Genomic DNA, 12,768 nt, shown 5'->3' with positions numbered 1-12,768 from the left:
CCCACTGCCTACTGTAGCCCGCTTCTACTACAGCGTCATCCTCTCTCTCTCCTTCCTTTTCCTACACTCCTACTTCTCTTGCTGTGTGCTTTTCAACTCATCTTCAAAAGCATTCATACCCTAGTCCCTTTCTCCGGTTAATTTTTTGGTTTTGTCTCGTGTGTCTCGCCTGCCTTCCCTTTGCAGCTGCACACTATAACTGGAGCCAGGATGTTGTTTTTCTGCTTTCAGCACCACGGAGAGCTCTCTCTGTCAGAGGGTTGAGAGGGGGGTGGGGGGTTGAGTGGGTGGGCACACTCAGAGGGGGCCAAGTGGAAAGATGGAGCGGGGGGGGGGGGGGGGGGGGGGGCTGAGTGGGAGGAGTCACCGGGTTGCCAGGGTGTGACCTCATTAGACACAACCTCCTCTTCCCCCGGCAACCGCTGCGCTCCCCCTCCCCGACACCCCCCACCCTCTCTCTTACAGCTCGTAAACAAGACCGCGACACAAAAACACTTGCAGTGTGCACCGTGTTGCTCTCAAGTGCATTCATTATTACATGTACAGTATAGCCAAAACAAAGCAGAACAAAGCAAATGCGTGCGAGCAGAAAACACACACACAAAATAAGGGAAAACAATACTTTGCAATTTCCAATACACACACACATTGACATGCTGATGCAAGATTAAAATATGTTTGCATATAGACAAAACAAAGCAAGCGATTCCAGACTAGAGACTTGTTCCCAGTGGCCACTATAAAGATGAGCAGGATGAAAGCAGGGACAGAGTTGAGCCTGAGTTGTGTTTGACAGGGGGGGGGGGCTACTGCGGCTGATGTCGTGTGTTTCTGCTCGACTGTCTGGGGGGGACGAGTATTGGTTTCAGTAGTGCTGTCGGTTGTTTATGTGGTGGGAGCGCCTGGTATATGGTGCAGAAGCAGGGGGTGAGGGAGGGAGGGGGGGGGGAGCGGCGGGTTCGCTCGGATGGATTAACACCGTCGACACAAAAGGATTAGGGAGCAGAGATCTGTTGTTTTCATCAACCCGTCCCTCCATTTCTCTTAACCCCCGCCCTTCTCCTCCCCTCACTTTCCCCCTCCCTCCATCCCTGGTTCTGTCTCGCACTTTGCATTGGGGGGAAAAAAGGGTGCTGGAGTAGGAGGTCGGAGGCACCAAAAACAGTTTTCACAAACATGTGGTGGTCAGTTTAGAGGAGAGAAAGGGGATAATGGGGTTGTTAAAAATAATGCAAGGGGAGGGGGGAGCCAAAATGAGCAACAAGGCTCTGGTGAGTTCAGAAGGGGATAGGAATGAACCACTGTGCTGGATTGCATATGATTATCAAAAGAGACGGCTGTTTTGGAGCGAGGAAAAGGAAAGGTGAAACAGGGTGAAACTGTATTTCTCTCTGCACCCAGTTCAAACGCTCCTCTCATAACAGCACGCCACGCGCCATAAATAGACAATCGCTATGATCTCACTGAGATAAAATGCTCTGTCAAAAGGTAGTCACCCCCTTTTTTTCTGCCTATTGTGAGGGACGTGGTCGACTGGTCACGCACAAAGCGAGTCACTATCCAGACCAACTCAGCACACTCACCCATGCACATGCACATACACACAAGTGCACCCGGTCTGACCTCGGCGCGCGGCCCGTGTGTACGATCTCAAAGGAAGTGTTTAGATCCCATCAGAGTTCAATGAACACAGACAGTGAGGAAATCTCAGGGGGTGAACGGGTTAAACAAATGTTTCCACCTATGTGCACAACAGCACTTTGTTTTGTGAACAGTGGAGGACGCTCCCTCAGGGACAGAATAGAGGGTGAAATCAGATACGATGCCTGGAACTTTTCAGTTCACACACGCTTACAGACACATAAAGACTTGCATACAAAGAGAGAGGCATCCAAACTGCCTGAATACGTTATTAAAAACACGTTTTACTGTATTCAAATTCATGTGTAGCTGGAGTTTGATAATGAAAGTATTGTATTGTATCAGTGTATATGTTTATTAAAGCAGATTAACCAGATTGTGGGATGATATTACTCAATTTAAAGCAGCAGTGATCACAATACATCTGATCAATTTTGTGTTTAGACATCATCTCTTTACAAGCCGATAACCTTCCAATTAGTCTTATCAATCTAAGTTATTGACAAAATAATATAATCTTGCATGTATGTTGTGGGCTATTGTGACATTAATGACTGTTTACAGATACAAACCAATGTGCCCCGGAGCGGACGTCTGGTGCTTGGTTCAATCATGCATGTAATGATGTTGTATTGATCCACTGCTGTAACAAGCTAATGAAGAGTCTATGAGAACCATTATACCAATCAATTAAATGCCACTGAGGAAATAGAGTCATTATAAATAGAGCAAGGTCTCTGCTCGCTGCTTTACAGGGTTTTATTAAGTGTGCTGTCAGGGATTGGCACCTGCACATACTGTAAATGCTATCTGTTTTAAAGGAGGGTGTGGAGTGGCATTCAGATTATTGAAAGCGTCTTTTAGTCTGTTTCCCGTCCTCCCTGGGAGGGCTATGCAGGTGAGGATGAAGAAGGCACTAGCAGGACAGATAGTGAGACAGCGGCACTGAAGATGTCAGACTCTCATTAAAGATGTAGCACGGCTTACTTCCACTCCTCACATCTCCATCCGAGAGAAATGGAGCATAAGGTTCCTGCTCTGACCAGCACTGTGCAGATATTTTTGACCACTCCGTGTTTCATGTATGCATGCACCCCTTTCCTACTCAATGCCTATTTAGGATTTTCTGAATGCAAGGTGCTCTATTACTTAAAAAGATCTTTTTTTTTTTTTTTTTTTACCAAAATCTTATCCACTAGTTCCTAGCAGCTGCACAGCATGTGGTAAATGTTCCTAATGTTCTTAATCAAGCGTCTCCAAACTCATTTATCACCACTTCGTCCCTCCAGAGATGTCAAGCTGAGGCATGTCTCTCTTTAACGACCACCCTCCACACTTCCCGCTGTTCCACCAAGACAGAGAGGTGAAAATGGGAGACCGGGGAGCGTAATCTCTCAAACAGGCGGTTGAGGGCTCCAATCTTTGGGGTTTAACCCCCTGTAAGCCCCTTAAATACCCAGTTTAGAGGGCCAGAACTGATGGGCTAAAGCCCCCGGAGATTGTCTACTAACTACTGGACTCAGACACAGCGTGAGTACACAGAATGAAGGATCCCCTGCCATGACTACTGCATCTCTCTGTAGTCATAGTCGAAGGATTGGATGGGCTTAATTGGCATCAGAGGTGCCACAGTGAACATAACTATTCATGATCATATGATCACATGGTTAAAAGAAGGCCAGCACGAGGATGCAGAGAGATTTCTGGTTATGGTGTACATACTGATAGTTATTGTTCTTCATGGATAATGAATTGATGCTGAGTAAATGCTATGTTTTATGTGACGACTGTAAGGATGCTAGGGGTGACTGATGGCCTACTGATAACCACTACCAAGGGATACAGGAGATCATTTTAGTTCAAGATAATGTCTGGCTTTGAAATAATGTTTATACTGACTGGAGAGAAAATAGTGAGTTCCTTCCTGTCACTTCAAACAGGAAACATGTTGTCCTCCTATTGACCTCATTTTGAACTATGTTAATGGCACTTAATACAGAAAACTTAACCTGCATAAATGAATATCAAGAGTGAGACTATGAAAACAAAGGTTGTTGGCGCCATCTGCTGACCAAGTTCACCATCACTTGAAGTGCATCTACTTCAGACACAAATCATTTAAACAAATCTCTTCTCTCTTCCCTCACATGGTATCTAAATGGCATAAAAAAGCCTTACCAGAAGCAGCAGCATCAGGAGCAGTGTCTTCTATAGCGTGCAAATCTCTCTGTGGAAAGAAAGATAAATCACTGTTGTTAATAAAAAGGTTTTAATTCCTCTAAAATAGTCCATCAGGATCCTAACAGATAGGTCCTAGTTGCAAAATACAATAAAATACAATAAAAATCCTAAAACTCCAAACAGACATGTTCAGGAGCATACAACAATCCAATAAATCTGTAATTAGGATAAAGGCAATAAATAATAGAGAAGAAAAGGAAAAAATTGCAAGGCAAGAATGGTCAATAGTATCCCAAAAAACACACATTGAATTGAATCTTTGACTGGAAGCTTTGCCTATACACACATACATAAGTGTGTCTATTGATGTTGACTATTCCTGTTGCATTTGTGATTTCAAATAAGTTAATATTTGCTATGGACAATTTAATGCATTCTGTAATAACTTACATAATGACTTGTGGTTTATTTATATCAATGATGACAGTTTCCACTGCAGACACTGTGATGATATGTCATAGCAGGAAAAGCACTGGTGTATTTAATAACATTAATGGCTGCATTCCACTGCTGGTCTCACTGGAAAGCTTTCTGGGACACTTTATGAAATTGAGACATCATTAATGTTATTAATTCTGCCTGTGCTTTTACTGCTATCACAAGTCATAATGTCTGCTGTGGAAAAGCTCTATTTGAAGAATATATATGATATAACTTTACACAAAGATCAGAACTAGCTGAGATGAGTGGAACAAATACAGAAACCCTGCAATAAATATCTATAATATAAATGTTGTAATTTAACATGTTTAGTTGAGACAGTTTTAGAGCATAGTCATGTACAGTAGGTTTGCTAGACAGGAGTCCAGAAGCCAAGATCTCTTGTGGTGTTATTGTTAGCATGTTTCCAAATGCTGCATCAAGGCTAGTTCAAGTTCAAGCTGGTTCAAGTTTAAAACTAGCATTTGAGTTATTTTTTTTTAACTACACCACACGTTTTAGCAGGAAACACAAGATACTCACCTTCCTTCATTTCGGGTGCTCATTCAGGTAAGTTGGCAACATCACCTGTATCTGTACAGTAACTGTATTAACGAGTGTGACATACTGGAGCTAACAGGTCTATCAGTTCAGCCAAACAATAGAAACAGAGACACGAAACTCCGGTGTTTGTTATAACACTAGCTAGTCAGCTAGTTTGCTGACTAGTCAGCTAGTTTGCTGACTAGTCAGCTAGTTGACTGACTAGCCAGCTAGTTGACTGACTAGCCAGCTAGTTGGCTGACTAGCCAGCTAGTTGGCTGACTAGTCAGCTAGTTGACTGACTAGTCAGCTAGTTTGCTGACTAGTCAGCTAGTTGACTGACTAGTCAGCTAGTTTGCTGACTAGTCAGCTAGTTTGCTAGTTGACTGACTAGTCAGCTAGTTGACTGACTAGTTAGCTAGTTTACTGACTAGTCAGCTAGTTGACTGACTAGTCAGCTAGTTGACTGACTAGTTAGCTAGTTTACTGACTAGTCAGCTAGTTGACTGACTAGCTAATTAGTTAGCTAGTTTACTAACTAGGTAGTTTACTAACTAGCTAACTAGTCAGCTAGTTTACTAGTCAGCTAGTTTGTTAACTAGCTAGCTAGTTAGCTAGTTTACTGACTAGCTAGCTAGTTTACTGACTAGCTAGTTTACTGACTACTCAGCTAGTTTACTGACTAGTTAGTTAGCTAGCTAACTAACTAGTTTACTGACTGACTTTTTTTGCGTTAGCTGACTGTAACATAATAATATAATCACATCGAATATATAGCTAAAGTGTCTGTATCTTGCACTTTATACCATGATATAATTTCTCCCTTTTGGCTCCTAAAGTTCAACCAGAGAAACGTGTCTGTTTCATTATTTCTGACCGCCACAGAAGAAATTCAGTACCTAGATTTTGGGGCATTATTGTTTGTAATAATCACCCATGACAGTAGTTTTTATAATAGGCCCCATTCTGTCATGTAAATGCAGGTAAACACAGGTGTGATTGATAAAATGAATTAGGGTCTAGTTCTATTTAGTGTCATAGCCATTCCAGTGAGACAAAATGCACCATACCAGGGCCCCGGCCCACCTAAATTGAACAGGGCCACAATTAATATTATAAATTACACCTGTGTTTATCCTGCAATGACATGTCAGAATGGCTGCTGTGAAAGGGGCTGGTCAGAGCTTTGTGCCTCCTGCTCTCCAATGTTCATCTCGCTAGTCCTGCTGGAACAATGCATAGCATAGCTGTTTAACCTGACAGCAATTTCAGCAACGCAGATAGTTGGGATTTTAAGGCAAGTTCAAACCACAGCCCCTTCTGACTGACCCTATAAGCCCTATATCCACATCGGTACAGTTGTATGATGGCAGACCATTTAGCAATTGTGGAGGCGAAAGCAGAAGTGTGATCTCTTATCCAGCAATTGCTCCCGGATGTCTTTGGGTTTACTAAAGCAAGCAAAGCAGAAATCTATGCCAATACCTAAATAAAATGCGTCTTACACTGATTCATAAATTGTACATTGTAGTAAATTAACAGTACTCCTGTCCTGAAGTCATGTACCAGCAAGTACAATCTCAGTTCAAGCAATGATTTTGACAGATGATTCTCAGAGACACAATATTCAGTTCGGATGCTGACCCCCCCAATAATTCACATGTCAATTAAATTTGTTGACACCAATTAAGAATATATCTTCCTTCCAGGAATGAAAGAAAATATGAGAGCATGGTGTACTGCATGCAACTTCAGCACGTTAATGTGCTGTAGCTTTTGCTGAGGGCCTCCTTCAGGTAAGTGAAGACTTAGCCCGGAGGTAGTAAACTCCATCCGAGAAAGATACAGCATAATGTGTACCTGTTTGCTTCAAAATCATTTAATGAACTGCCCCTAGTAGGTCTACCGCTTGCTCCAATAGTATACCTGGCCAAATAGCCTTTGACTTGACTTGCTGTTCTGGATGATGCTACATAACAAGCAGGATGAGCAAGTGCTGCTGGTGCCTCCAAACTAACCGGGAGGATGTGATCTTGACACAATGCTTTTGCCCCCTCTACAGAGGCTAGATCTTCTGTCACAAGGGGTCACATGGCTCCCTTATCCAGATGATCTAATGCTACAGTGTGTTTAAAATAATCACTAGTGTAAATCAGAATCACACCTGTGATCAGGCCAACATTCAGACTATACTTAACTCAAGAGCATCCTCTACTGGAATGCATTATTAGTAGATAGAAAGTCTTTGCCAATGGGTGCATGCAATACAGTGAGGAAACCGAGGAGTGCTGCTCCATGTTTGTAGTACTTACAGAAGTTGTTAGAGACACTGCTGAATAAAGGCCTTTTGTAGTGTTAAAGCCTATAAGTTTGGTCTATTGGTGCCTTCAAATGAAACTCGTGAGCTCATGTTTACAACATGGGAAGTCGTGTACACAATATGCTTGGCGTTCAAGTGGTTAAGTCGTGAGAACACCGCCGCTAAGAAACGGCAATATTTACGTTACTGTCGGCATCTAGAAGCCACAGAGGCTAACAACTTAGCAAGCTGGCAAGTGGGTAACATAATGCAGTAAATGTGTAAAAGGCTTAATGACAGGGGAAAAAGATTAGTCAGTTTGGAATATCAACATTTTCCTCAGACGTATAAAATTATGAAGAAAAACAATACACGGCTAAAGTTACAATATACTGTATTCACTTAATATGTACTGAAAAATGAACTTCCATGGCCTCCACCATTTCTGACAACATCAACAAACACGTCACAACTCGTGAACTCAGAGCTTTCAGAAACTTTACAGGTTGTGAATACCACATGAGGGATGGATTCTTATTCTTATTCATATGGGCTCTTCTTGCGAACACGGTGAACACGACCCCATTTGAAGGCACCATATGTTGTAGGTATTACAGGTGTCCTCACGAGACTTGCCTGTTCTCGGGGGACCGACTGTTGTCACCACCACTTACCCCCTGGACTAGACAAACCTTTTGGGGGCTACCTGTAAGCTCAGACTTTGCATGCGCAAAGTGAGCTCTGGTGACCTTTGTGCCTCGTCTGTTGTTTTTGTGGTTTTCCTGATTGTTGTGGAGTAACTGTGTGAACTTAGTTATTCCTAAGAGACTAGCTCACGCCTGGCTGCTTTTGCTTCCAAACCAATGGAAGAAGAGCAAAGTGCTAATGTCAGTCTTTGCCCTGTTAAAGTTCTTAAAGTGTATATTGTGGCAGCAGCTGTTTGTGTGTTATGGAGGCCATCATGGGATGGGAGGTTATTTGTTCAAGCAGTTCCCAGAAGACCAGTAGGAATGGAAATCTCTGCTGTAGCAGGCCTGCAAACCAACTACAACAGGCAATAAACTTGCCCCCATCCCATTCGATAATAACTTAATACAAATAATCACAAGTTTTATTTATGCGGCTAATTTGTAAAAACAGCTTGCGGAATTCTTTGTAGACTGTAGAGGCGTTTTCGCAGCAGACATTCTGACTTGTTATAGCAGGAAAAGCACAGGTGAAATAACATTAACGATGGCTCAATAAGCTATTCCAGTGGTCCAGCATGCACAATAGGGATAAATGGGATGCAGCCATCATTACTGTTATGAAATACACCTGTGCTTTTCCTGCTGTGACAAGTCAAATGTCATGTCTGCTGTGAAAAAGGTCTATTATAAAAGAGTTGGCAACTGAGCACTGCTGTAGTACCGTCTCTGTCCAGGAGAGGATGATATTTAACATGAAATCTGTAGAACGATCTGTACAGTATAAGGTCACATTTGGAAATGTGACAAACCTTCAAAATGAATGCACTTTAAATGTGTTACACACCTAATATGGCCCTGTTGTGTTCCATGAAAAAAAAACACCATTTGTTGGAAAATACGTAGGCCAATAATTAAATTTTTATAATGATTTGGTAATATGCCTGCTATGGTCTCATAATCTGGGGGTGTGAATTCTCACAAGGGGCACACCCACAATGCCTTCTCTCTGACTACATTTTGAATCTGAAGCGAATCTAAATTATTGAACACCAACATCTGAAAAACACATCATTATGACGGTCGAACTCTCCAAGACCTCTTATGTGACACACCACACACACAGACGATTTATAAAACTTGACTCCACTTTACGAGGAGTGCAATAATGTGACAGGCAAATCAGTTCTAGAAAAAAATCATGATTTCTGACTAAACATTTTCGGCCAGTAGATGGCAGCGATGTGAATCAAATAACAAGTATTGCTATACAGCTTCAGCAATATTGTTGCAACTCAACAATCAACCTTACAAACCAAATAAAATGTCCAGTCCTGTTTTACCCGATCCCACTCATGTACATGTTTAAAGGGACTGTCTGTCAGGTTTTACATGTATAAACATTTTTAATCTTTATTTATGCCAATATGTGAACAGGTTGTAACCTAAAAAATTACACCTTTCTGGGTTTCCTCTATCAGCCTGTAGACTGCTTTTAAAGTGAAGAATGCGACACAACACAAACTCCAAGGAAACACTGAAAACAAAGTTATATCTAGTGAAGCCTGTCTTGCGAAACAGGAATGTGACCGACGTCGGGAGGGTAAAACTAGGATCAACATCGGCCGGGCCTTCGATTCATGGAGGGACCTTTGTTTGGTTTTGGCTATCAAAACGAACCCCGAGCTGGCAAAATTCCTATTGGATTGGATTATTAGCAGTCAATCACGTTCAGTCTCTTGTGTGTCGCCTCACCGTTTTGACCGATGCTCACTTTTCGTCGATGTAGCGCTAACACAAGTGCGAGCAACAGAACGCTGACTGTCGTTGACTTAACGGCCACAGGTGTCACTGTTACAATTCACTTACTCATTATCCTAAGTCTTGATACAGAAGAGGGAGAACCAGATAGCAATAGTGCCCTCTCACCATTTTTTAATATGGTCTCCATCTCCCTTATAGTTTGAAATTGGAATGATCTTTGGCTGTGTTGCAGTACAACAAACAAAACATTTAGGGGGAAAGGTAAAATTTTGATATGATGACATTTGTGTATGATGTTCTGTTTCACATTCAATTGTAACACTACAAAAGGACAAAAGGGCCTTTGCCATCAATGCCCCTAGATTGTGGAACAGCCTACCTCAAGACCACAGGTTAGCTAGCTCTACTACCAATTTCAAATCTCTTTTAAAAACCCATTCTTATAAAAAGGCTTTTTTTTTTTAACTCCGTTAGGCAACAGCTTGGTGCACCTTTTCCCCCACATCTTATATTGTCCTCTTTTGGCTTATGTGTAGTAACTTATTGTTTTAATACCACTGGTTACGGGTTTTAAGTTTTCTCATTATTTGGTCTTTATGTTTAGTTCTTTTATTGTTGTTTTTATTTTGTCTGTATTTCATTGTATCTGTGCAAGCAGTTTGAAACTCTGTTTAGAAAGGTTCTATACATATAAAGATTATTATTATTATTATTATTATTATAATAAAAAAAGTTGCAACAAAACGTTCAATTATGACGCAAATCACATTCAGTCTCGTGTGTGTCGCCTCACCGTTTCGACCGATGCTTGCTTGCGTTGATGTAGTGCAAACACAAGCGCGAGCATCAGGACGCTGACTGTCGTTGACTTAACGGCCACAGGTGTCACTGTTAACAAGCAAATTTCTTATTTTTTTCCAATATTATATTTATTGTTTTTTTGTTCATTTTGAAACAACAGAACAAACATTCACAAACGTCCCCAATAATAACATTCTCGGTACAAAGAAACTTAACAAACCTAATATTAATATAAAAAAACAGTATAGATACAGGAAAAAATATAATATATACAAAAAATAGATAAATAAGTAAAAAGAATATACACAAGTAAAAAAACAAAAACAAAAAAAAACAAGCAATTTCTGATTCTTACAGCCCCTTTAATTGTGTGTCTTGAAGATACAGAAGAGGGAGAACCAGAAGGCAATAGTGCCCTCAAACCATTTTTTAATGTGGTCTCTATCTCCCTTAGTTTTTAAAATTGGAATGATCTTTGGCTGTGTTACAGAAACAAACAAAAACATTTAGGGGAAAAGGTAAAGTTTGATATGATGACATTTTGTGTATGATGTTCTCTATCATATTCAATTGTAACACTATACAAAGGGACACACAAAGTCGCAGCAAAACGTTCAATTAGGATGCAAATGGTCAAATATAAAAGGAACATTTAGTTTTTGTTTGTTTTAATAATAATACCACTGGGAATTGTTTAGCTTTAGGGATTTTTAAAATGCTGTTGTAAGGCTACTGACACAGCAAGTCCCTATAGGGATATTGTAGTGAGTTGTAGTTGTGGGCACTTAGCTGAAGTAAACAGAAAGGGAGGAGGGGAGTGTGCGCAAGGCTTTTGGAAACAGGCATGCAGACAACCCGACCACTGCAAAGTGTTGAGCTTGGGACAGACTGGCTTCAGCCCACACCACTCTCCTTTTCCTCTGGCCAAGAGAGAGAAGAAGAAGCCCTGAACCTCCTCCGCTGCTGTGAGCCGCTCACACTCATCACACAAAACCAATAATGTGAAAATCAGACGGGAAACAGCTTTGGTCAGATGTTTAAACTCATCATCGTCGCTTCATTGTACTTCGTCTATTCTCAACACTGTGTCACTCAGTTCGCAGTCAGGCTACAGTATCCAGGCTATATCCAACACGGATACCTGGTGTGAGATGCGGCAATGTCCCGAGGAATATGCCCACGCGTAAACTCTTCTCGCGGATCCTTTTGGATTTGGTCAGCGGTCGTATTCGCAGCGGTGAGCGTGATCTGCGTGGACGCGTACAGCTGTCATGAAGTGAGGACCGCTTTCCAGCTGCGGCAGGTCGGACCGCTGCACCGCGTACCGGAGACACCTGGCACAGGTGAGGCCAGCGGGTTGGTTTGGCAGCTCACAGTGGAGAGCACTTTGGCTAAAAGCGCACTGCAAACATCCTAGTTCATAGATCCTCAGACAGAAGTCTCACATTTAGACTTCAACTTACATATACTGATTTCAGCAACTACCATGCACAAATGTGTTGAATAGTTGTAACTATACCTCTATTTATAAAAAAGAGTTTAATAATTTATGCTTCTAACTTATTCTGTGCTTCTGTCAAAAGCACACGTGGGTCTGTACACACACACACACACACGCACTGTGAGTGGTCTCCCAAAAGCAAAAGTGACAGCAGCAAGAGATTAAAAGGATATTTCTTTCTGTCTTCACTTTTGTCATATTTGTCTCTCCTCATATTAGTTGATGAGACATTTTTTAAAGGGTTTGACCATAAAATATCTGTCTGATGTTGTGCATGCTATTGGTTATGTTGATTATAGGGATGTGTTGCATACTTATATATTTGTCAGTCCCTTTTTCATTAAATTCCAGGCATCACTCTGAACATCCCAGCCAATCTGTATATTGTTATAGTATTGGTATAGGTAATATTGTGTCTGTACACACACACAAACTGTGAGTGCAGTCTCCCAAAAGTATAAGCTCACTCAAGTGACAGCAGCAAGAGATATTGAAAAGATATTTCTTTCTGTCTTCACTTTTGTCATATTTGTCTCTCCTCATAGTATTAGTATAGGTAATATTGGGTCTGTACACACAGGCACTGTGAGTGGTCTCCCAAATGCAAAAGTATAAGCTCACTCAAGTGACAGCAGCAAGAGATTGAAAAGATATTTCTTTCTGTCTTCACTTTTGTCATATTTGTATCTCCTCATATTAGTTGTTGAGACATTTTTTAAAGGGTTTGACCATAAAATATCTGTCTGCTGTTGTGCATGCTATTGGTTATCATAGTGAAGTGTGTTGCATATATTGTCAGTCCCTTTTCATTAAATCCCAGGCATCATTCTGAACATCCCAGCCAATCTGTATATTTTTTATAGTATTGGTAT

The 12,768-nt window shown here is 41.3% G+C and overlaps 1 protein-coding gene across 2 annotated transcripts in view; it reads left to right on the top strand.

Moving 5' to 3' along the window:
- The first annotated feature begins 11,256 nt into the window (after positions 1 to 11,256).
- gpc5c (glypican 5c) overlaps positions 11,257 to 12,768 on the top strand; it is a 113,807-nt gene continuing 112,295 nt past the window's right edge. For both annotated transcript variants that reach the window (XM_074651202.1, XM_074651201.1), the window contains exon 1: positions 11,257 to 11,738. In XM_074651202.1, coding sequence (XP_074507303.1) covers positions 11,555 to 11,738 — 184 coding nt within the window. In that variant the 5' untranslated portion in view covers positions 11,257 to 11,554. The remainder of the gene's footprint in view (positions 11,739 to 12,768) is intronic.

The sequence above is a fragment of the Sebastes fasciatus genome, chromosome 11 (genome assembly GCF_043250625.1).
Source record: "Sebastes fasciatus isolate fSebFas1 chromosome 11, fSebFas1.pri, whole genome shotgun sequence".
NCBI lineage: Eukaryota > Metazoa > Chordata > Actinopteri > Perciformes > Sebastidae > Sebastes > Sebastes fasciatus.
The sequence above is the reverse complement of the archived record's forward strand: the minus strand, read 5'-3'. Positions and strand labels throughout refer to the sequence as shown.